The sequence below is a fragment of the Rhinatrema bivittatum genome, chromosome 8, assembly GCF_901001135.1.
Source record: "Rhinatrema bivittatum chromosome 8, aRhiBiv1.1, whole genome shotgun sequence".
Taxonomy (NCBI): Eukaryota; Metazoa; Chordata; class Amphibia; order Gymnophiona; family Rhinatrematidae; genus Rhinatrema; species Rhinatrema bivittatum.
This window is the reverse complement of record NC_042622.1, coordinates 90,068,389-90,091,737: the sequence shown is the minus strand read 5'-3', so window position 1 is coordinate 90,091,737 and position 23,349 is coordinate 90,068,389. Positions and strand designations below refer to the sequence as shown.

At 45.7% G+C, this 23,349-nt stretch overlaps 1 protein-coding gene and 1 long non-coding RNA gene across 8 annotated transcripts in view; one reads left to right on the top strand and one right to left on the bottom strand.

The window, feature by feature from the left end:
• The first annotated feature begins 25 nt into the window (after positions 1-25).
• MED22 (mediator complex subunit 22) overlaps positions 26-23,349 on the top strand; it is a 36,222-nt gene continuing 12,898 nt past the window's right edge. For 3 of the 7 annotated variants that reach the window (XM_029613129.1, XM_029613128.1, XM_029613124.1), the window contains exons 1-4: positions 26-155; positions 740-871; positions 10,051-10,131; positions 18,294-18,502. In XM_029613129.1, coding sequence (XP_029468989.1) covers positions 749-871; positions 10,051-10,131; positions 18,294-18,502 — 413 coding nt within the window. In that variant the 5' untranslated portion in view covers positions 26-155; positions 740-748. The other 4 variants (XM_029613131.1, XM_029613125.1, XM_029613126.1 and 1 more) reach the window with 4 other exon arrangements.
• The window catches only part of LOC115097375, a 52,425-nt gene continuing 38,915 nt past the window's right edge, over positions 9,840-23,349 (bottom strand). Inside the window, exon 3 of the long non-coding RNA XR_003858268.1 lies at positions 9,840-9,948. This is a non-coding gene — a long non-coding RNA (uncharacterized LOC115097375). The remainder of the gene's footprint in view (positions 9,949-23,349) is intronic.

Sequence of the window (23,349 nt, the reverse complement as noted above, 5' to 3'; positions counted from 1 at the left end):
TTGAGGTCACTTCAACCTGAAACTGGGCGCCTTTCCGTTCTAGTGATTGACGCGGGTTCTCAACCAATAAGCTATCCGGCTTTCTAGGCAAATCGAATTCCTAGGCGGTGAGGGCGGATTCACAGAGTCGTAAAAAAACAAAACAAAAAAAAAAGGTGACTGGGGCCACCAGGAGCTTTATAGTTGCTGTAAATCCTACGAGTATTGTTGGTGTAGGCTGAGTTCGATCGGTGTTGGGCATTGGCTGCGAGGGAATAAGCTTTGGGGAGGAATGGGACTGCTAGCAAAACATGTTTGGCTTGTTAGTAAGGCTTTTAGTTTATGTCTCCTGGCTGTGCCTGGATCCCTATACTTCCACATCCTGTCTTCTGCTGGTAATGGCTTGTGGAGATCGCATTCACGTTGACCCTTGAAAGTCTTGTACGTTGTTTCGGGGGCAGCCTGCAGTGGAAGGGTTGGAAACCCACTTCTGATGAGTTTATCTATTATCTTGTTATTTAATCGCTTAGAATGAGAATATAAAGTAATTGGTGCTGCCTAGTGAAACCTGATATATATATATTTTTTTTATAACTTTTAAAATGTGCAGGTCTTGTTGAAGGGCATTTTGAGTTAGACACAATCCTAAGGGATCCTGTAGTGTTCAGTTCTTTTGGGTAAAGTTTAAAATGTGACGGTAACTTTAAGTTGTTGAACAAACTAGATTTGTTAATACGTGTTCTTCTTGTAACTTCTTTAGTGTTAGAAAATGTCGCAGCAGCGTGTTCTGCCCCAGAGTAAGGAGACCCTCCTCCAATCCTACAACAAGAGGCTGAAAGATGATATAAAATCCATCATGGACAACTTCACAGAGATCATCAAAACTGCCAGAGTATGTTGACAGAAGACACTTTGCCTTGAACGGCAGAATATGTTAATATGCTGATAAATCTAATGTGAGGAGAAACCTACAGGTCAATCCAGTAACGAGCGGTAGGAAGAGCTGCGTTAGTGCCCAGCGCACCCGCGGTTGTCGCACGCACAGTGCAGCTCACCTACCGCTCGATCCTATATGTAAATAGCTTGCAAATGCAAGCTGCGTCTAAGAAGCGTCCGTGAAGCGTTAGGCCCGCGCAACCCGTTTTACTGTATAGAGCGCTATACAGCTTCCTGGTACCTGTCATTTCAAATGACATTTGAAATGACAGGTACCAGGAAGTGGACAGTTCTCCAACGCTCGGGATTGTCAGCCCTCTCTCCGCTCCTCCCGAAGCATCAAAAGCGAAAAAAAAAGTTGCAAGAGAGAGAGGGGAGAGAGAACGGGCAATCCTACGCTCGGGATGGCCAGTCCCTCTCCCCTCCTCCCGAGGCAAGGCGCGAAAAGCAGCCTTGCTCCGGGAGGAGGGGAGAGAGGACTGGCAGTGTGAAGCGACCAAGCGACTTACTTTTTTTTGCAGCCCTCCGGAGACGGCCATCAGCAGAAACGGATCGCTGCTCCCAGCAAAGATGGACGCCTGCACGGGGGAAAGCGGCCCCTGTACGTGCAATTGGCCGCTCAAGACGTGACGTCACGTGCCGTGACGCCAAATGTCGTGACGTCACGTCTTGAGCGGCCAATTGCATGCACAGGGGCCGCTTTCCCCCGTGCAGGTGTCCATCTTCGCCGGGAGGCAGGGGAGGGGAGCCGCGATCTGTTTCTGCTGATGGCCGCTCAAGACGTGACGTCCATCTTCCTGAGCAGCTGGAGGCAGGAGAGGGGAGCCGCGGTTGTCTTCGCCGATGTCCGGATGGGGGGCTGCAAAATAAGTTGCTTTATACTGCCAGTCCCCTCCTCCCGGAGGAAGGCTGCTTTTCGCGCCCTGCTTCGGGAGGAGGGGAGGGGGGACTGGCAATCCCGAGCGTAGGATTGCCCGTCCTCTCTCCCCTCTCTCTCTTGCAACTTTTTTTTTCGCTTTTTTTTTTTGCTTCGGGAGGAGGGGAGAGGACTGGGGCTGCCCCAGAGACCGGCACCCATGGACGCGGCCAGGGCAGGAGAGCGGGGGCTGGGGGAAAGTTTGCCGCCTACCTTTACCCCTGCCTCTAATGCAGGGGTAAGGGTAGGCGGTAAGTTAGCAGGTTAAACGCGCGGCAAAACGGCAGGGTAAAAAAGGGATAGTTGGGGCGCGCGTTACTGGATGCTAGGGAATAGCTAATTCGATCATTTGAATGCAATATACATGCCGCGTGCGGAAGGGGTTGCCCGGGGATTTTAGGACGCGGTAGGAGTAGGTTAAAGGGGATTGGGGATTACAGGAAGTGCTAACGCGGCCAGAAAGTGAGTAGAACGCGGGTTAGGAGTGGGGTAAACGTGGCCGCACTTTACTGGATAGACCTGCTAGTTATGTTTAGAAACCTATATTATTTTGGTTGGTAAACTATTGTGATTAGTCTGCATAGATTAGAAAATACAATTAGTTAAGTAAAACCAAGTTTTATTAAGTAATTCATGGAAAAGGCCTTCATTTCTTCTGAGCATTGGTTTATCATCTTTCCATTTAGGGCTTGATAATTAAGGCTTTTTTCTAGTTCTGTTGATGTGGGAAAAGACCTTAAGAACTTTAGAATATGCTGGGTCAGATCACTACTCCATTTTGTCTCTAAAAGTGGCCAATTTGGATCACTTGAAAGTACCCAGGAGATCCATTTCCAGAAATAAGAGGTGGTGAGCCCCTCAATTGTCTGGTTAATAATTATTCTCCAAAATCTTATTCAAACCGCTTTTAAAGCTACCTATACTACTAAACTTGACCACATCTCCAGGAACAAATTCCAAAACTTGATTGTGCATTAACTGAAAAAATACTTTTGTATATTTAAAACAAATGTAATAATCAGTTTCATAGTGTCCCTTGAGCCCTATTTCTGTTTGAAAGGGTAAATACCCATTTCCTTTTAATTTGTTCCATAGTACCCATAAGTTTATAAACCCAGTTATATTCCCTTTGCTATCTTTTGTCTCTGAAGAAGAGACCTGTTTAGTCTTTTTTTTTTCATAAGAAAGTCTCTGTATCCTTGATCATTTTTGTTGCCCCTCTCTACCTTTTAGTTTTAATATTTTTAATTTTATTTTTTTTTAAATCTGAGCTCAGTGTGAATTATAATTCAAGTCTAAGTTGTAGCTGAGGCAATAGAGGATGAAATGACTTGCTCAAGGTTGCAAGGAGCATCAGTAAGAAAAGAAGGATTTGAATCCTGGCTATTCTTGGTTTTCAGTCGGCTTCTCTAACCATTAAGCTGCTACTTCACGCCATCTTTTTTGAGATGAAGTGAGCAGAACTGCAAACAATGCTTGAGGTGTGATCCAACTATAGAATTATATAGAAGTATTATGATAGGCTTTATCCTTTATTCCTTTTCTGAATAATTCATGAGCAAATAAATATGGTTCCCTGTACGTACCTGGATCAGTCCAGACTGTGGGTTGAGTCTCCTGTCCAGCAGATGGAGACAGACCAAAACTGAAAGGGTATCCTATATCAGGACAGAGCCTACCCTGCAGCCCTTCAGTATTTGACTGTCTCCAGCAGATGTGACAGCTCACCCTGCGGTTCCCTGGTTTCTCTTGCTTAGCCCTTGCTTTGGGGCTCCTTTCTTCTCTAAATTTATTGGATCAAGCAAGTATTTGTTATCTTTCAAGTTAAGTTTTAAAAAAAAAAAAAGTAAAAGTTAAAGTTGGACTATGTTGATTTTCATCCAGGAGACAATTTTCTGTCTCCTTGCTCTTGGGGTGGCCTAGGGGGGCTTTGCCCCATGTTTAATATAGCCTAGGCTCCCTATCCCTGGTGTTCCTTGGCTGTGGGGGTGATACTGGTGGTTCTAGTCACTCCCCCTGCACAGCCCTCTCTCTTCCGGGACGTTTATTCCCCGGTGTTGCCAGCAGGGAAGTCTATTTCCCCTGCACTACCCGATTAAAAAAATAAAAAGAAGAGGTTTCACTTTCCTCTCGGCAGTCTTCTTTGAGAGACGGGAGCGTGGTGGTGGGTGCTACGGCCCTGAAGGAAGTTCAAGACCGCAAGCTAGAATTCCATCTCAAGTGCATTTTCGAAGTCTTGGCCTTGGGTGTTTGGGTGACGATCTGCAGCAGTCTCATGCAGCGGGCAAGCCTTAGGTGGGTTCAACAATTGCTCAGCACCCAGGACCTCCCATTTGCAGAGGCAGAGCAGGCTGAAAGGTTGGAAGGCGCTATAGCGTATGGGGTGGGTGCCCTTTACGACTTGTTCCGGGTCCAAGCAAAAGCGATGGCTTCAGCGGTCTCGGCCATACGGCTTCTCTAGCTCCATAATTGGTTGGCTGATTCGTCTTCTAAGGCGCAGTTGGGCACGCTCCCTTTTAAAGGTTAGTTGCTTTTTGGCGAGGACCTGGAGCAGCTTATGAAATCCTTGGGTGAGAACAAGGTTCATAAGCTACCTGAGGATAGCCCAAAACAGTCGAGGGCCTTCTTCCCTACACGTATCCGATTCTAGGGTCAGTGGAGATATAATCCCAGGGCAAGAGGCGCCTTCTCTAGGGGAAACCCCTCCAGATCTCAGGCCTGGTCTCAGTCCTTTCGAGGCCGTCGTGCCTTCCGAGATGGTAACCCACAATGTCCCGCGACCAAACCCGCCTCCCAATGAGATTCAGCCGGCCCATTCCTCCGTTCCAAATTTAGGTAGTCGTCTATCTCGGTTCCTAAAGGAATGGGTCAAAATCACGTTGGACCAGTGGGTCCTCGAGATAATCGAGAGAGGCTACGCTTTAGAATTTGCTCAAGACCTGCCGGATCTGCACATAGTCTCCCTGTGCGGATATCGGAAGCGGGCCGCTGTATGTCAGACTCTCGCCAGACTCCAGGGGCTGGGGGCTATAGTCCCGGTTTCTGTGGAGGAACAAGTCGCCGGCCAGTATTCTATTTACTTCGTGGTTCCGAAAAAGGACAACTCTTTCCGCCCCATCTTGGACCTCAAGAAAGTCAACCGAGCCCTCAAAGTGCCCCACTTTCAGATGGAGACCCTGAGGGCAGTTATAGCTTGATGGAGGCCTACCTGCACATACCAATCCGTGCCGAACATCAGAGGTATCTCCGATACCACATCTTGGGACAACACTTTCAGTTCCAGGCTCTGCCCTTCCATCTCGCCACAGCACCATGCACGTTTACCAAGGTTATGGTGGTGGTGGTGCCCGCCCTCCAGCGGGACGGCGTCCTAGTCCACCCTTACCTGGACGATTGGCTAGTACGGGCCAAGTCGGAGACCGTATGCAAGCTGGCAGTAGACTGCGTCCTTGCTCTTCTCTTTTCTCTGGGATGGATAGTCAATTTTCCCAAGCGCAATCTGCAACCCTCACAGGTCTTAGAATTCCCAGGGGCTCGGTTCGATACCCGAGTCGGCAAGGTATTCCTGCTGGACGCTCGAGCATTCAAGCTGATGGATCAAGTCCAAAACTTCCTTTCCATGCCTCTCCCCACAGCGTGGGATTACTTTCATGGCTTCCACTATCGACATAGTCCCCTGGGCTTTTGCGCATATGTGTCCTTTACAGAAAGCTTTGCTATCCCACTGGAAACCGGTGTCGGAACAGTTTCGGACGCCGCTCCCGCTCTCCGACTCTACCATCAGTGACTTACAGTGGTGGCTATCACTCAAGCACCTTGTGAAAGGAATCTCCCTTCAGACTCCACAGTGGATTGTAGTCACGATGGATGCCAGCCTCTCCGGGTGGGGAGCAGTCTTCCAGTTGCAGGCCACGCAGGGATACTGGTCCCCTGTCCAATCCCACTGGCACATCAATCGCCTGGAGGCTCGGGCGGTTCAACTGGCTCTCAAAGTCTTTCTCCAGCTGCTTTGCCGAAGAGCAGTTTGGGTGCTCTTGGACAACTCTACCACAGTGGCGTATATCAATCGCCAGGGGGGCACGAGGAGTCGCTTGGTGGCCCTCGAAGCCAGCCAGCTCTTCGCGTGGGCGGAGTGCCATCTGGAGTGCCTAGCAGCTTCTCACATAGCGGGCAAGGAGAATGTTCAAGCCGATTTCTTGAGTTGCCAGCGTCTCGATCTGGGCGAGTGGGAATTGTCCAATGAAGCACTGGATCTGATTGTCAACAGGTGGGGTCCTCCTCACCTGGACCTGATGGCAACCTTGTACAATGCCAAAGTTCCCAGTTTTTCAGCCGCTGGAGAGAGCACTGCTCGGAAGGGGTAGATGCACTAGTCCCTCCCTGGCCACGCGACGTCCTTCTGTACGTGTTCCCTCCTTGGCCCCTGGTGGGAAAAGTTCTCAGAAGGATAGAACTCCACAGGGGTCCGGTCAATCTCGTAGCTCCAGAGTGGCCCTGCAGACCGTGGTTCGCGGATCTAGTAAACCTGTCGACGAACGGCCCTCTTAGTCTCGGTCATCTTCAGTATCTGCTCTGGCAGGGTCCCGTATTTTTCGACCAGGCGGATCGCTTCTGTCTAGCGGCCTGGCTTTTGAACGGCGGAGATTGAAAAAGAAGGGATATAAGGAGGAAGTCATATCCACTATTCTGCGTGCCCGCAAGACTTTTACTTTACTCGCCTATGTCCGGGTTTGGAAGGTTTGCGGAATCGGGTGTCTCAGCACATTCGGCCCCAGTTCCGCTGGTTCTTTTCTCCAGCGTGGTCTCTCTAAGGGTCTATCGTTCCATTCGCTCTGGGTACGGGTTTCTGCCCTCGACACTCTTGGGAAATCTTGCAGGCTATGCGGTTGCATCTCATCCAGATGTTGTCCATTTTCTCGAGGGAGTTAAGCATTTGAAGCCGCCGCTGTGTTCCACTTGTCCCTCGTGGAGCCTTAATTTGGTCCTCCGGGCTCTCTGCCAGGCTCCCTTCGAGCCTCTCCGCTGCTCTACTCTCAAGGATCTAACCCTTAAGGCGGTGTTTTTAGTCTCTATTTGCTCCGCCAGATGGGTGTCGGAGATCCAAGCGTTGTCATGCAGGGAGCGCTTCCTGCGTTTTTCGGACTCGGGGGGGAGGGGGGGTGTCCTGTCTTTCTTGCCGAAAGTTGTTTCTTCCTTTCATGTCAGTCAGTCGGTGGAGCTCCCCGCGTTCTCTCCCATGGATATAGCGAGTATGGTAGAGGATGATCTACGCCATCTTGATGTGAAGCGCGTCCTCATGCGTTATCTTCAGGTCACCAATGAATTCCAGGTTTCGGATCATCTTTTTGCTTATGGAGTGGGCCCAAGAGGGGCAAACAGGCCTCTAAGACTACGATCTCTCGTTGGTTGAAGGAGGCGATCGCGTCGGCCTATCTCTGTCGGGGCCGGGCGGTTCCGGAGGGTCTGAAAGCTCATTCCTTGCGTTCTCAAGCTACTTCTTGGGCGGAGAATCAATCGGTCTCTCCACAGGAGATATGCAGGGCAGCTAAGTGGAAATCTCTACATACATTTGCTCGGCATTACCGCCTTGGTGTACAGGTGCCAGAATTTGGTTCCTTTGGTCGGCAGGTGCTTCGAGCGGGACTGTCTTAGTTCCACCCTGCATAGGGAAGCTCTAGTACATCCCACGGTCTGGACTGATCCGGGTACATATAGGGAAAGGAAAATTTAGTTCTTACCTGTTAATTTTCATTCCTGTAGTACCACGGATCAGTCCAGATACCCTTCCCTATACTTCCTGCCGTCCGCTCAAAGCTTCCTTCCTCTTTTTGCAGGATTCAGAATGTTTTTCATCTGTGATTATAATTACAGGCACCGGAAGCATCTCTTTGATGACAATGGACATTCATGCAAGAGTGCTTATCTACAGAGTCCATCCAATGTTTGCATTTGTTAGAGTTTTGAGTTCTCTTGTTGTTTGCTCGCGTTCTCTTGTTACTTGCTTGATTCCTTACTGTTTATCTTCATACTTTCTGCTTTGACAATGGTTATACTGAAGGGCTGCAGAGTAGGCTCTGTCCTGATATAGGATACCCTTTCAGTTTTGGTCTGTCTCCATCTGCTGGACAGGAGGCTCAACCCACGGTCTGGACTGATCGTGGTACTACAGGAACAAAAATTAACAGGTAAGAAATAATTTTCCTTTGCCATATTAGTCTACTTGAATATGTGGCATTAAGAGACAACAAAACAAGTTGTAGATGATACATTTTTACTGGATTAACAATACATCTGTGCAAAGTTTTCAAGATATTCTTTCTTCATCAAGTTAGTGAAGAAACAGAAAGAACAGTGAGCAAATAATTGTGGTGTGTGTTTGCTTGGATATGTTCCTAACATTTTATTTGCTTTTTTGACCATTGAGCTGAGGATTTCAATGACTGCAAGATTATTTCCTGAGTGGTAACTGCTAAAGTGGAACTCAGCATTGTGTAATATAGTGGACCCTCTTAGTTTGCTTATAACTAACTTTTTCATTTTCAGTCTTCTTTTTTTTAAAGCTAAATACTACTGCAGTAATTTTATTATTCTCCCTTCAGCTTGTTTCAAATTTAATTCCATTAGTGTCACTATTGCCAAGTGGCTCCTTTACCAGGTGCTGCATTACACTGACAATTAGATCTAATGTAGTTCTCCCTCTTGTTGGTTCTAGGGTCAGCAGCTCATTTGTGGCATCTAGAAACTTAATCGCTTGGGCATACTCAAACATTGACCCAGTTGATATTGGGAACACTGAAATTTCCTATTTTTGTATTTCCAATTTTAATAGCCTGTCTAACCTCTGTTGGTAATTCATCGTCCTGTTTCATCATCCTGGGCAGTATAACCCTCCCTGTTATACTCTTCCTCATCAGACATGGTATTTCTATTCATAGAGGTTTCAAAATAAGGGCTATTTTCCTGCAAAACTTGTATCCAAATTAACACTATGCCATCCTTAAATAGATCTGCTCTATCATCTTTAGTATATTTTGTATGTTGGTATTAATGTGTTAACTGATAAAGACCTTGTATTACTGGGCTCAGGTGTCCCAGTGCTAGGAAAGCAGGACAATGAATAAAGTTATAACAGAGAACTACTGAATAGCAATAATATGCTTGTATTGGCGGGCTTGCATGAGATTTATTAATTAAGCAACCACAAAGCCAAAAGAAATACTTGTGAAAACTTCCTCAGCAATGTCAGATCTCTGATTGTGGTTCCTTAAATGGTCAGTTCTTGGATGCTGTCAGGCATGGACTTAGGCATAGACAATTGCCTAGGGTTTCAGATTTTGAAGGCACCAAATTTGCAGGCCAAAGAGGAGTTTTCTCTAGCAGTTCACTTCAAAGGGGCACTGCTATAGCAGTCTGGGACTTTAGGAGGTGGTGAGGGAGGACATTCCCCACTTTCCAATCTCCAGGATCTTTCACCCCCACCACTCTCCAACCCTGCCTATGGGCGCCAAACTCTTAAATCCTGCGCTGGATGCTATAATCAGCATGTGGTGGCTTGTTTATGGGTCTCAGCTAATTCTTATATCAGGTATTTGTTTTACAGTCTCTTTCACTCTGTCTTGTAATTTCTTTCTTTATTTTTCTACATTTTTTACCCTACATTACACCAGCCCTAACTTCCTAATTAAAGGTAGTCATGCTTAATCTCTTTATTTTAAACCTACCGTAGTTTTAAATTTGAGCAAGATAGCTCTGCTTTTTTCTTTCCAAAAATATAAAATAGTACAATGATTATAATATTACAGTTGTCAGTCCACCTTTCCAAATAATGCTCAAGATGTCTTACATAATAAATCCCTTCCCAGAAGAGTTTATAATCTGGGGTATAAAATGATTTACGCATGGTCAAGAGGAGTATCTTTGGGGTTTCTCTGGTTCTCAGCCCATTTCTTTAACCACTAGGTCACACTTAATAAAAGAGAACATTTTAAGCAGCTTTTCCTTATAGTAGTCCAGCTCACAGCAGTTCTCTCAGCTAGCATCTCACTCTATTAGAGGTTCTCCGCTTGGGTGAATCACGCTCTTACTGTCGTCATACTTGTAAATGTTGAAGTTAGGAACTAAAGTGATGGGATTAGAAATGCGTTTTAAGGTATATTCTAACACTGAATGAGCTGCAACTGATTAATTTAAATTTTTTTTTTCTGTAATTCCTTTATCAGATTGAAGAGGAAACCCAAGTTTCTAGAGCAACCCAGGGAGAGCAAGATAATTATGAAATGCATGTGAGAGCTGCTAACATTGTAAGTAATGAAATATGTAAGTTCAATTATTTATTGAAAATATTCAATAATTATGCTTGAAAAATAACAAAGGAAATTGGCATTGGCAGAAGAATACATTAAAATCAAGTTAGTACATATTCTTTGTTTCCATAATTATAGGGAAGGATAGTGGGAGGAGCTTAATCACTGACTGATTAACATGAAAGGAAGAAATTACTTTCGGTAGGAAATATGGAACTGTCCGTAAAATCACACCCCTATCCGATATCTGAAGGAAAGGATCACGACAAGACAAGGCCTGCAACTCTGAAATGCGCCTTGCAGAATAGATGGCTACCAAGAAAATAACCTTCAAACTTACATCCTTCAACGTAGCCCTCCGAATGGGTTCAAAAGGAGGCTCGCAAACCCCGAAGGACCAGGTTGAGGTTCCAAGGAGGACAAACCTTTCTCACATGGGGACGCAAATTCTTGACCTCTTGTATAAAGCGGACCACATCCAGATGAGAGGACAAGCACTGGCCTCTTTGAAGGGAACCATGGATGGCTAACGCTGCCACCTGGACTCTAAGGGAATTGAGAGCTAGACCCTTAACCAACCCGTCCTGCAAGAAAGATAACACTTGTGCTACCGAAGCATGCAAGAGCGGAGTCCCCTTCGCCAGACACCAAGCCTCAAAGACTTTCCGGACTCGGACATACGCCACGGAGGTGGACTTCCGCCTAGACTGAAAGAGGGTAGTAATTACCAACAAAAGCTAGCGGCCTGATCCGAAAATACGGGACCCTGGTGGTGTAGACTAGGGAGATGACTGAGTCGTAAGGGACCCTCGACCGCCAGATTTAACAGATCTGCAAACCAAGGACGGCGAGGCCACTCCGGGGCCATGAGTATCACCTCCCCTGGGTGATTCTCTATCCGCCTCAGGATTTTGCCTACCAGAGGCCAAGGAGGAAACATGTAGAGCAGGACCCCCTGGGGCCAGGGAAGGACCAGAGCATCTACGCCCTCATCACCGTAATCTCTGCGTCTGCTGAAAAACCGAGAAGCCTTCGCATTGTGCCGAGTTGCCATGAGATCGATCCGCGGACAACCCCACTTTTCTCGAATGAGGTGCACTGCCGCGTCTGACAACTCCCACTCCCCTGGATCTAGAAGCGTGCGACTGAGGTAGTCAGCTTGCACATTTTCGACTGGGGCAATATGAGATGCAGAGATCTGTATCAGATGATGTTCCGCCCACCGTATCAGGTCCTGAATCTGGAGGGAGACCACATGGCTCCAAGTGCCCCCCTGTCTGTTTGTATACGCTACAGTGGTCGCATTATCTGAGAGCACTCTCACTGCCCGCCCTTGGAGCAAAGGCTGAAAGGCAAGCAAAGCCAAACGCACCACCCTGGCTTCCAACCGATTGATAGACCAAGACACCTCTACGTTCGACCAGGAGCCTTGAGCTGCTTGACTCTGGCAAACTGCTCCCCAGCCAGACAGACTCACATCCATGGTCAGGACTATCCAATCCGGAATCGCCAAGGACATCCCTTTCAGAAGGTTGGGGGTGTGAAGCCACCACGACAGACTGTCCTTGGTCTCTGGAGAAAGAGAAACGGGCTGGTGATACTGCTCCGACACCGGACTCCACTGAGCCAAGAGTACACTCTGCAGGGAACGCATATGAGCAAAAGCCCATGGTACCAGCTCCAAGGTGGAAGCCATGGAACCGAGCACCTATAAACACTTCCCAAGCAGTGGTAATCGGCAACCTTGCCAAACGCCGAATCTGCCATTGAAGCTTGCGAGCCCTCTCATTCGTCAGAAAAACTCTGCCTTTGGAGGTGTCTAAGAACGCTCCCAAATACTCCAGAGTCTGCGAGGGTACCAGATGGCTCTTTGCCAAATTCACTACCCAGCCTAACGATTGCAAGGTCTGAAGCACCGTCTGTATTGCTGTCTGACAACTGGCTTCCAACTTTGCCCGAATGAGCCAATCGTTCAGATAGGGATGTACTAGAACTCCCTGTTGACGTAAGGCTGCTGCCACGACCACCATGATCTTGGTGAAGACGCGAGGTACCATGGCCAAGCCGAAGGGGAGTGCCTGAAATTGGAAGTGCTGTCCCAGGACCATGAACCGCAGATAGCGCTGATGTTCCTGAAAAATAGTGATGTGAAGATATGCTTCCATCAGATCTAATGATGCCAGGAACTCCTGGGTATGCACTGCTGCTATCACCGAGCGCAAAACGAGGAACTCGCAACGCTACATTCTCCCTTTTCAAATCGAGAATGGGACGAAAGGTTCCCTCTTTCTTCGGGACCACAAAATAGATCGAATACCGCCCGGTTCGAATCTCCTCCGGAGGCACCGGTATCACGGCCCCCAAACGCTGCAACCTGTGCAGAGTCTCCCGCACCACTCTACGCTTCTGCAGCGAGCCGCACGGGGAGACTAGAAACAAGTCGTGGACAGGCCTTGCAAAGTCTAAGGCGTAGCCATCTTTTATCACCCCTAGAACCCACTGGTCCTGCGTGATCTTGGCCTACTCCCCGTAAAACAATGCCAGCCGACCTCCTACAAAAGGAACGGCGGAGTGGACTGGCCTTCTTTCATTGTGTAGACTTGGGACCGGAGGGAGCTGTATTGCCGGGATTCCTGAAGGGTCTACAGCCTCCTCGAAAGGGCTGTCCCCAGGAATGTCCTCTTGACGAGGAACCCCTCTGCGCCGGCGCGCCACGCAATTGGGGAAGGCCGAGACAGACACCTCCGACGTTTAGCCGGCCTGGGGAATTCGGAGGGACCCTCCCTCCCCCCCACCCCCCACGGAAACACAGGCCACACAAAGGCCGCGGCGACTTAGGCGCGCTGGGGTGGACTTGCACGCGCGATAAGCCACCCTGCTTACCATCGCGGCACCGACAATTTGAACCAAAACCGGCAGAAAAACAAAAAAAAAAACTAAGAAAAAACACTGCGAAGAAAAACCGCCAAAACCGCGCGGGGGGGGGGCGGAGGAGAGAGTCGACACAGCTCCTACCTGTTCCTGCCTACCGGATCCTTAACTTTTTTTTTTTTTTTTTAAACTTTACTGCTCTTAACAGCAGTCTCACTGTAAAATTCCTCTCCTGCGCTGAAGAGAGCTGTCCAGCTTAATTCAGCAATTAAAGGAAGAGAAAAAAGTGAGAAAACTAATTTGTGAGCCAACACGTGCCAGGGAGGGATCCGGACCACCGGATGTGCACCTCACGGTTACGGGATGGGGGCGTACAAAAGGGTCACCAACCCCCTGGGAGGAAGGCTCTCAAAATTTAAAAGAAAAAAACAACCAAAAAATCCTAAAACAAACTGTAGGGTTCAAGCATCAGTCCTGCCCTGCTGGGAGACAGAGAAATACTGAGAAACTGCAGGGGGCATCAGCATAGTTAGAGCAGTGGCAGTTTTACTTTCTCCGTCTCCACCTTCTGGTACGGATGTATGAACCCAGGAGTCTGGACTGATCCGGTACGTACAGGGAATGGACTTTTTTAAACAACGATCAGAAAAGAAGATGCGCACCTAAAAAATGAAACCCAGGTGCAACATACAAAAATATGCAATCAAAAGATAGTGTGGCCTTATGATTTAAACTGAAGAGTTTACAGAACTCTAGTGGTTGACACCATAAAGCTTTTGAATTTTCCTAAATAATCTTGGTGCTCCCCCACAACAGCACACACACTCCTTTTAGGATATGTTGAAGTACCTCCAAGAGGTCATGAAAATATCCACTGTTCCATCAACTTCTAAACTGAGAAATTACTACTTACCTGATAATTTCCTTTTCCTTAAAGTGGATAGATGGATTCAGCAGCAGTGGGTTATGCACCTCTACTAGCAGATGGAGACAGAGCAAACTGGCGTCACAGTATATACAGGATGTCCCATGGAAAAGTAGCCTACCTCCAATGCACTGGTATTGAAGGCGGGCTACTTTTCCATGGGCCACCCTGTATATTCCTGCAGTGACATTAGCCTGCCAGTATTCTCTTCAAAACTGTGGACAAACTAGAAAAAAAACCTGATTAAAAACAATCATTTCTGTACTTAACCAACAAGAAACACTGAACTCGGGCAAGAACATATGCATTTCAGGCTAGGGACTGGATGAACACTTACCAGTAATCCCCTAGAACACGTAGCCACACAGGAGGATCATCACACAGTCATTCGGCAGCCAAAGGCAGGAAGCCCTTTTTTTCCTTAAGGAAAAGGAAATTATCAAGTAAGTAGTAATTTTTCATTTCCTAGCATATGGATAGATGGATTCAGGACCAGTGGGATGTACCCAAGCTACTCTCGAATAGGGTGGGAGGCTGCCTGCGGTCCAGTCAACACCCCACGTGCAAAGGCTGTGACCTCCTGGGTTTGCACGTCCAGATTATAATACCTGGAAAAGGTATGTAAGGAGGACCACGTTGTAGCTTGGCAAATATCGATGGGAGACGACAATCTTACCTCCACCCATGAAACTGCCTGAGCCCTAATCTGATTAGGCAATGGCTTTTCAACATCCACATATGTGGCTGGGACCACCTCCTTAATTCAGTGAGCCGTTGTAGCCCCTGAATCTGGTATGCCCTAGTTTCCTCCACCATGAAGGACAAATAGGCGATCTGGCTTTCGGAAAGGTTTAGAAACCTCCAGATACCCTTGACATCCAAGGGACGCAAAGGGTGATACTCTTCTGTATCTCTTTCTTTATCCAAGGACAACAAGGAAATGGACTGATTCAAGTGAAAATCTGAGACCACTTTAGGCAAGAAGGAAGGAACAGTATGCAGCTCTCAAATTTCCAGCAAGACAAAGTCTGTAGCTTGGAAACTTGATACACAGAACAAATCGCCACCAGAAACACAGTTTTCAAGGTCAATTGCAAGGATAGGCTACGCAGAGGTTGAAATGTAGGGCCCGCCAAGAAATCCAACACCAGGTTCAGACTCCACAAAGGAACAGGTAACTACAAGGGAGGATGAAGATGTTTCACTCCCCTCAAGAAATGGGCCGCATCAGGAGGAGACGATAAGGATTTGCCATTACCTGGCCCCTGAAACTGGTAAGAGCTGCTACAAGTACCTTCAAAGAATTAAGAGCCAACTCATCCTGCAAAAATTCTCCTTCTTAAATCTGAAGCAATTCCCATTAGGGAGATGCACGTCCACCATCTACTGGAGACAGAATACTGGCAGGCTGATGTCACTACAGGACTATGTATACTGTATCGTCAGTTTGCTCCGTCTCCTTCTGCTGGTAGAGGTGATTAACCCACCAGTCCTGAATCCATCTATCCACATGCTAGAAAGTGTTCTGTTTACAATCTGAAAAATGCAGGAGGTCTGAAGAAGAAAAGCCTCTAGTGGGCAATTTTATCTTAACAGCTTAAATGTGCTGGAGACTTTTTAAGAGGAGGAGATCACCAAGTTGACCTTGTCAGTGTCTTTCTATGTGAGCCAGATTGAGACTAGACCTTCGTATCGTTTTCTTGTCATTAGGAGGGATCTACTCTTAGGGCAAAGGATATGAGTTTGTAGAAACGTGCAACATCAGCAGTTCTTGTTAAGTCACTTATGGATATTGGCGTTCAGTGCTTCCTCCATCTCCTTTACCAAGTGCCTTGCTAGATATCAGATGAACAGATTTTTTTTCTTTAACCCCGAACACACTCTTTGTGTGTGTTGTTTTTTAAATAATTAAATGGGTTGCTTTTGGAATATGTATGTCTCCTGCCAATTGAATGTAGGGCAGAGAGGAGGAAGAGTTAGAGCAAATTATCTAATGTAAGGATGTATACTTGTAATCATAGGCCACTGTCCTGTAAGATTTGTGATCTGTGTAGAACAGAGGTCCTCAACCTTTTTTTCTCTTGGGTCACACCTGGCAGATAATGCTCACAGGCGAAACACACTGAATACTTGACCATCACGGGGTTAAATGTAAACACATACTCTGCATCCACAAGATCCTCCCCCCTTCATCCCCAAACAATGGATGCAGAGCAGAACTGGGATATTTCAAATACAACTCGCTATATAAAAAAAAGATATTCTGATTCTGGTGCTATCTCAGTAACAAGCTCCCTTACTACCAAGCGCATTGTAAAATACAAAAACCTGAAAAGAAACCACTCAGCACATGTGTAGCAAACCTTTCATACCATTGCAACACTAACTCCAAGAACTCAAACATCAATAGCCCCACCTATGAAAAGGCAGCAGTGCAGCACCAATGCATGTCCTATTGAGAATGAGAAAACGCAACAAAATTTGATACAAATCCCTGCCTATTAGTAAAATTCCTCACCTCAGTCATCCATACAGATCTGAGTTTCACCAAATACAGAATAAAAGACCACAAGTTACAGATGTGGAGACAAAAACTGGAATGGAAACCTCAAAAAGACATTCTGCATACAGTGCAAATCTGGAGAGCTAGAAACAGAAATACATATCCTCCTACACTAAGCAAAGTACAAACAGGCCGATAAAGTACAGTGTGCTCCGACGGAGCGCACTGTTAGCCTGCTATTGGACGCGCGTTTTTCCTTACCCCTTATTCAGTAAGTGGAGGAAAACGCGTGTCCAACCCGCGGCAGCCAAGCCGCACATTTTACTTTCAGAAATTAGCGCCGACCCAAAGGTCGGCGCTAATTTCTTCCAGCGCCGGGAAAGTGCACAGAAAAGCAGTAAAAACTGCTTTTTTGTGCACCCTCTGACTTAATATCATAGCGATATTAAGTCGGAGGTCCCGAAGAGTAAAAAAAGTAAAAAAAAAAAAAATAATAATTTGAATTCGACTCATGGCCGTCTGGCCAAAAACCGGTTGCTCAATTTTGCCGGCGTCCGGTTTCCAAGCCCGTGGCTGTCAGCGGGCTCGAGAATCGACGCCGGCAAAATTGAGCGTCGGCTGTCAAACCCGCTGACAGCCGCCGCTCCTGTCAAAAAGGAGGCGCTAGGGACGCGCTAGTGTCCCTAGCATCTCCTTTTCCCCGTTTCTACCGTGCCACCTAATTTGAATACTGCATCGCGCGCGCCGGGAGAGCGGGCGTTCGTCCGTTCTCCCGCGGACTTTACTGAATCGGCCTGAAAGAGAGAAGAAATGCATAGTTCCCAAACTGACATAATATGGCTCTTGCAACCAGTCTCTCCCCTTCCATGTCTCCATCCTTTTCCCCAGTTACTCCCTTTCAATCATCTGCTCACACTCATATCCTTGCCCAGCCTTCCTGAACCCCCATATGCTCTTCCCTGTGCTCCCTCTCCTGCTTGACTCTCCCTACCCCCTTCATCTCATCTCCCTGCCTACCCAGCAGCCCCCACACTCCCTCTCTGTTCCTCTTTCATATTCCCAGCATCTCCCAACCTCCTTTCCCCCATCCTCCACAGGGCGAAGAGATCAGCAGCAGCATCACTCCCATACTCAGCAGGGGAAGATAAAAGCTTGCATCCCATCAGGCCCAGAACAGCAGCAGCTGGCAATGTCTCTCTCTGTTTCCTCCTTCAACCAGATCAGTCTCCCACTGGGCCAGAAAGAGGAGAAGGAAGTGAGAGTAGCCTCCCATCAGGCCCAATGTAAGCGAAGTCAATCAACTCCCACCTAGCCTGATAAGGAGGCAGTCATCTGCTGGCCCTGCGACACACTTGTTGAGAACCACTGGTGTAGAATATAGATGGCAGAAGTGCCTTTTTTTTTTTCTGCACCATTTTTTTTTCATTCTGCCAAAGATATTTGGGCCACTTTGAAGGCTCTTCAGCTTTGGACCCTGGATATTTGAACTCCTCCCAATTTTGCAGAAGTGTGATCATAACAGTAAACTCCCTTGGGCAGGTCTTTGTTACCCACCTGTGGGCATTTTGCGGACAATGGTATTTTTAATAAGAAAATATTAAGTTGTAGAGGTTTTAATAGTTGGGGAAGAAACACCAGATATCTGAGCTGGGGCATCCCAGTGCTTCACTGTTCTCAGCAGAGGCATAACTGTGGACCGTTCCCCTTCCCAGGGCAGTGGCTCAGGATTTCAGCTGCTTGGTGCGGGTAATGAAACCTGAAGCAGGGCACCCACGTGTTGGTTGGGGTTTGAGCTCATGCCATACATGGCACCTTCCTTCCTTCCTGCCTTACTCTCCTGTGTGCTTTCTTGTTTAAAAGGTCCGTGCCGGTGAGTCCCTGATGAAGCTGGTTTCTGATCTGAAGCAGTTCTTGATCCTGAATGATTTCCCTTTGGTGAACGAAGCAATCAACCAGCGGAACCAACAGCTGCGCAGCCTGCAGGAAGACTGTGACAAGAAGCTCGTCTCCCTGCGGGACGAGATCTCCATAGACCTGTACGAGCTGGAAGAAGAATATTACTCCTCCAGGTACAAATAGGAACATGGACTGGTGTGTGTGCGCTACGGGAAAGCAATGGTTAGGCAAAGGAATCTACTTGTGTGAAGCAGGCACCATGCAGCTGAGGCCTGTGCTCTCATGCTGATACCGCATCGTGTTACACATGCTAAGGGGAGGGGGTTACCAGTGTACAGGAGAGCCATTGCCTGCAGTTTGGATCAAACTTCAGCCGTTAATTTGTATTGGGGAAAGAGAACATTTCTTATCTAAATTTGAAAGTATTTTAAGTAAAATACTTCAGTTTGCAAAAAAAAAAAAAAAAAAAATTGTTGGCAAATGCTGCTAGACAGTTTTATATAATGAAAAAGTCAACCCTTGTACCAAACATCCATTCAGTACTATGTTTGAGATTCCTGGAGTGATTTTGTTGGCCACTCTTGCTTCCCTCTGTGACGCCTCGCATAAATAGGGTCCCTTCCTGAAAACAGAGCAGGAACAAATCTGCTGCTGGAGAAATGTTTCTTGGTTCCTGTAGGCAAGATGGTGGTGGCAAGACTCTCGTGTACAATTAAAACCCCCCCCTCTCTTCCAGGACAGGTTATTAGAAGAATGATTCATAACCTGTTTAATTCTCTGTGTCTTGAGAATGTGTGCTCTCTCCTCATTTCTACAGTGATTGCCTTCTGTCTTGTGTGAAAAGACATTTCATTCCAGCCTTGTAAACTGCCTTATTGAACTCTATGGAGAGCTCTGGTTTTTGCACCAAGTACCTACAGTGAAACTACATCCTGTCCCTGGCTTATAAAGTCACTGTATGTAGTCAGCACCTGCTGTAACATTCCTGGCTTATAAAGTCATCATAGAATTGTTGGGGGTCTTAGTTCTAGCTGAGGCCAATATGACCTACTAGCAGTTCTTACTGCTTATAATGCCATTATTTCCACAACTCCAGGATATAAGATCACTACTTTAGGGATATTATAAGAAAAAGAAATCCATTAAAGCAAAACAAATTCTCCAGGGTCAAGTAGAGTTATTATCTGGGAATTTTCAACATTTATATGTAGTTTTATAATGCTTCACCAGGACCTTTTTATTCTTTGAAGTTCAGAGGTATATAAAAAAACATTTTGCACAGGAGTAAATCTTCATGGGGCAGAGCCAAAGATCTGTTATACAGCTTGAGAGAAAAATGGCAGAATATCTCCAGGTATTCAACCATTTTCACTTCTCCATAATTTTGCAGAAGAGGGGTAAAAATGAACAAGAAGAATCGACCCAAAACAGATCAGTTCTTCCAAAGCACCTTTCATGCTCCTTTCTTATGGTTATTGCGGCAGGGGTTTAAAAATACAAGCTCTGCACCAAAGAGAATTTATGTATGTAAAATATACAGTCTATATTCAAAATATCATATCCTAAGTAATTTGAATTTTATAGATGCTAAGACTTTTTTTTTTAATATCTAACTAATATATATATATATATATAAGTGAGCAGACTGAAAAGCCCATGTTGTACTTTGTAATGTTAAATGTTAATCTATTCTTGAGAATTGTATGGGAGGGACGGGATTGTAATAAGGTGCAGGCTTTTTTTCTATCCAAAAAGGCTAAGCACAGCACCTTAAAACTCTTGCCTTGTGCTGCGTGTTTTGGGACTTTTCACTTTGCATCTGCTAAGAACGTTTGATTCTTGTACTGCCAGCACAAGACACAAATCTCAGGACATATAAAGTGCTTTAGGCTGGAGCCCTTCTGGACTCTACTTTCTTGTAAAGTACCTGGAAATCCTGGTTACTAAATTATACAGAGGAGGGGTTGTTGTCTATTTAGCTCATATAAATAGTTCTCAAAAATGACAGTTTAGAATTTGTAAATACCTTCTCCTAGGAAAGGTGATTTATAACAGTTTTGTAATGTAATTTAACACACTGATTGCACTAAGACAGTGTTAGTCTTAAATGGATTTATTTCAACCAGTCTCATGATAAAGGAAGCAGGTTATAGCTTAAGCCCAGGAGTGTCTAACTCTGGTCCTCGAGAGTCACAAACAAACTAGCTTTTCAGGATATCCACAGTGAATATATATATATATATATATATATATATATATATATATATATATATATATATATATATATATACACATGCGCTGCCTCCACTGTACGTAAATATCTCTCATGCATATTCATTGTGGATATCCTGAAAACCTAGACTGTGGCTCTCGAGGACCGGAGTTGGCCGTCTCTGACTTAAGCACTAGTCTGGATCTACAGGGACACAGGGCAGTACTCTGTCATTGTTGCATTACAAATACTGGCCTCTCGCTGGTCAATATATTGGACTCCATGCAAAGATATTTTTTGTTTTTATATAAGTGCCTAAAGTGTATCCAATGTGGATTTTTTTGTACTGTTAAAATCCATCTAGGGATAAGTCACCATATTGGAATGCAGACTTCAGGTTTTCTTTTGTGGGATCTATGTGTATTCCAAATCATATCTGTTCATGACTTGCTGTAGAGTGAAAATGGACTGTGAAGCTCATGCTCAGAGGTCAACTCAATAGCTGCTGGGAGTAGTTCAGCTGAGATATATCCCATTTTTTTTCTATTTCTGTTGTATGGGAACTGAGACATTTTTTTGCCAAAAAGTCACAGAAGCCACCTAATCTCAACATTAAAATTTTGTAGAGGTAGTAATTGCTCCTTTATTTTTATCATGAGTAAGAGTGTTTGTTTGCTTGTCTGTCCTCACCACTTCCTTGCTGTTTTCCCTAGTAGTACTCTTATGTTTACCTGTAGTACGTCATTGTCTTGTTCGTTCTCTGGGCAACTGCAGAAATTTTTACAAGACTCTGCAATGTTATCCAAAAGCACCTCATTTGTTGCTTGTTGTGCTGAATAATCTGAGTTGCTTTTAACCCGTACTGTAAGTCTGTTCCCATCATCCTGCTCTGTACGCCTGAGCCTGTGCAATGGGATATGCCTTCAAGTTAAACCTCCAAAAGCAAATGTTTATCTTTTGTTACAGAAACTTTTATTTTATCATTTAAAACAAGTGGACTCCCAGGCATACATACTTAAACAGAATTTTAAATAAAGGTAAAATAAAGACTCCAGTGGTTTGGTTGGTTTGTTTTTGTACATTAAGGCATTCCTCTTTAGAATCATGCCCTGTTTGCCTTTATAACTGATTATTTATTTTTTAATTGCTCCTTTTGCAGCATTCCCATATTTGCTTTAATCTTGCGAGGCGGCGTCTTTAACTGATTTGCATCTTTGTACTTAATCCCATGTTCCACTCTCTGCCTAGTCTTGGGTAGGTAATAAGCAGTATATACAATACCACAGTACACCTAGGGACCTTTGTTTTCAGTTTATTTTACCCAAGAATTTATCGGTGTTTTATTATAATCAACAAAAAAGGGAGAAAATCATGGGAGAGGTTGGGAAGGAGTCATTTTTTTTCCCCCTACTGATTTTCTGCTGTTTGGTTGATTATACTAAACACTGATAAATTCCCAAGGAAAATAAAATAAAAGCTGAAAATGAAGGTCCCTAAATATATACCATACTATCGGGCCGATTCAGTAAAGTCCGCGGGAGAGCGGACGAACGCCCACTCGCCCTAGCACCTCCTTTTAGCCCGGAGCGGCGGCTGTCAGCGGGTTTGACAGGCGACGCTCAATTTTGCTGGCGTCGTTCTCGAGCCCGCTGACAGCCACGGGCTCGGAAACCGGATGCCGGCAAAATTGAGCGTCCGGTTTTCGGCCCGACAGCCGCCAGCCCATTTAAAATTTTTTTTTCTTTCTTTTTTTTTAACTTTTCTTACTCTTCGGGACCTCTGACTTAATATTGCTATGATATTAAGTCGGAGGGTGCACAGAAAAGCCATTTTTACTGCTTTTCTGTGCACTTTCCCAGTGCCGGCAGAAAGTAGCGCCTACCTTTGGGTAGGCGCTAATTTCTTAAAGTAAAATGTGCGGCTTGGCTGCACATTTTACTTTCTGTATCCCGTGCGCATACCTAATAGGGCCATCAACATGCATTTGCATGTTGAGGGCCCTATTAGGTGCCGCGGGTTGGACGCGCGTTTTCCTCCCCTTACTGAATAAGGGGTAAGGGAAAACGCATGTCCAAGGGTACTGTATTGGCCTGTTGTCTGACTATGTGCTCAGGAGCGAGTCCATGAGTGTTTTCCTCTGGAGTCACTTTGTATGCCACATTCTGTTTTCCATCTTCTCAAAGTCATACATTTCTGATTTACAACACCACAAGGATGAACTCCAAAAAAATATGGATAAGGCATTTATTTTTAGCTTCAAAATCAGATGCTTTTGAATTATTCTAGATTTATGGCAAATCTTGAAATCTGGCATGGACAGTCTGGTGGCAAGCTCAGTTGCACATCCCATATCTTTTTATAATTCTGCATAGAGGTTGTCACTGGGGTGGGTGGAGAGGAGTTTCTGTATGGCTATATAATATATATACACAAACCTTACAGCAGGAATAGGCACAAACAGATCTGGTTTTCAGGACATCCACAATAAATATGCATGAGGTATATTTGCATGCAATGGATGCATCATCATTGTGGATATCCTGAAAACCAAACTTATCTGTGGCATTCCGGGATTGAAGTTGCCTAATCCTGTAGCTTCAGCTAGCTAACCAAAAGTTGATTGTTGTAGGGCACTGGAGATATGCTTTATGCCACCCTGAAAAAAGATAGAGAAAAGGATGTTTTATGACATTACGCTGTTGCCTGCTTTGTAAACTGTTGACTCCTTAAAAACCCCAGATGAATGTGAATGAAAGAGCAGGACACAATTAAGGAAGGGAATATGTGAGATTTGATTGGCTGAATGAT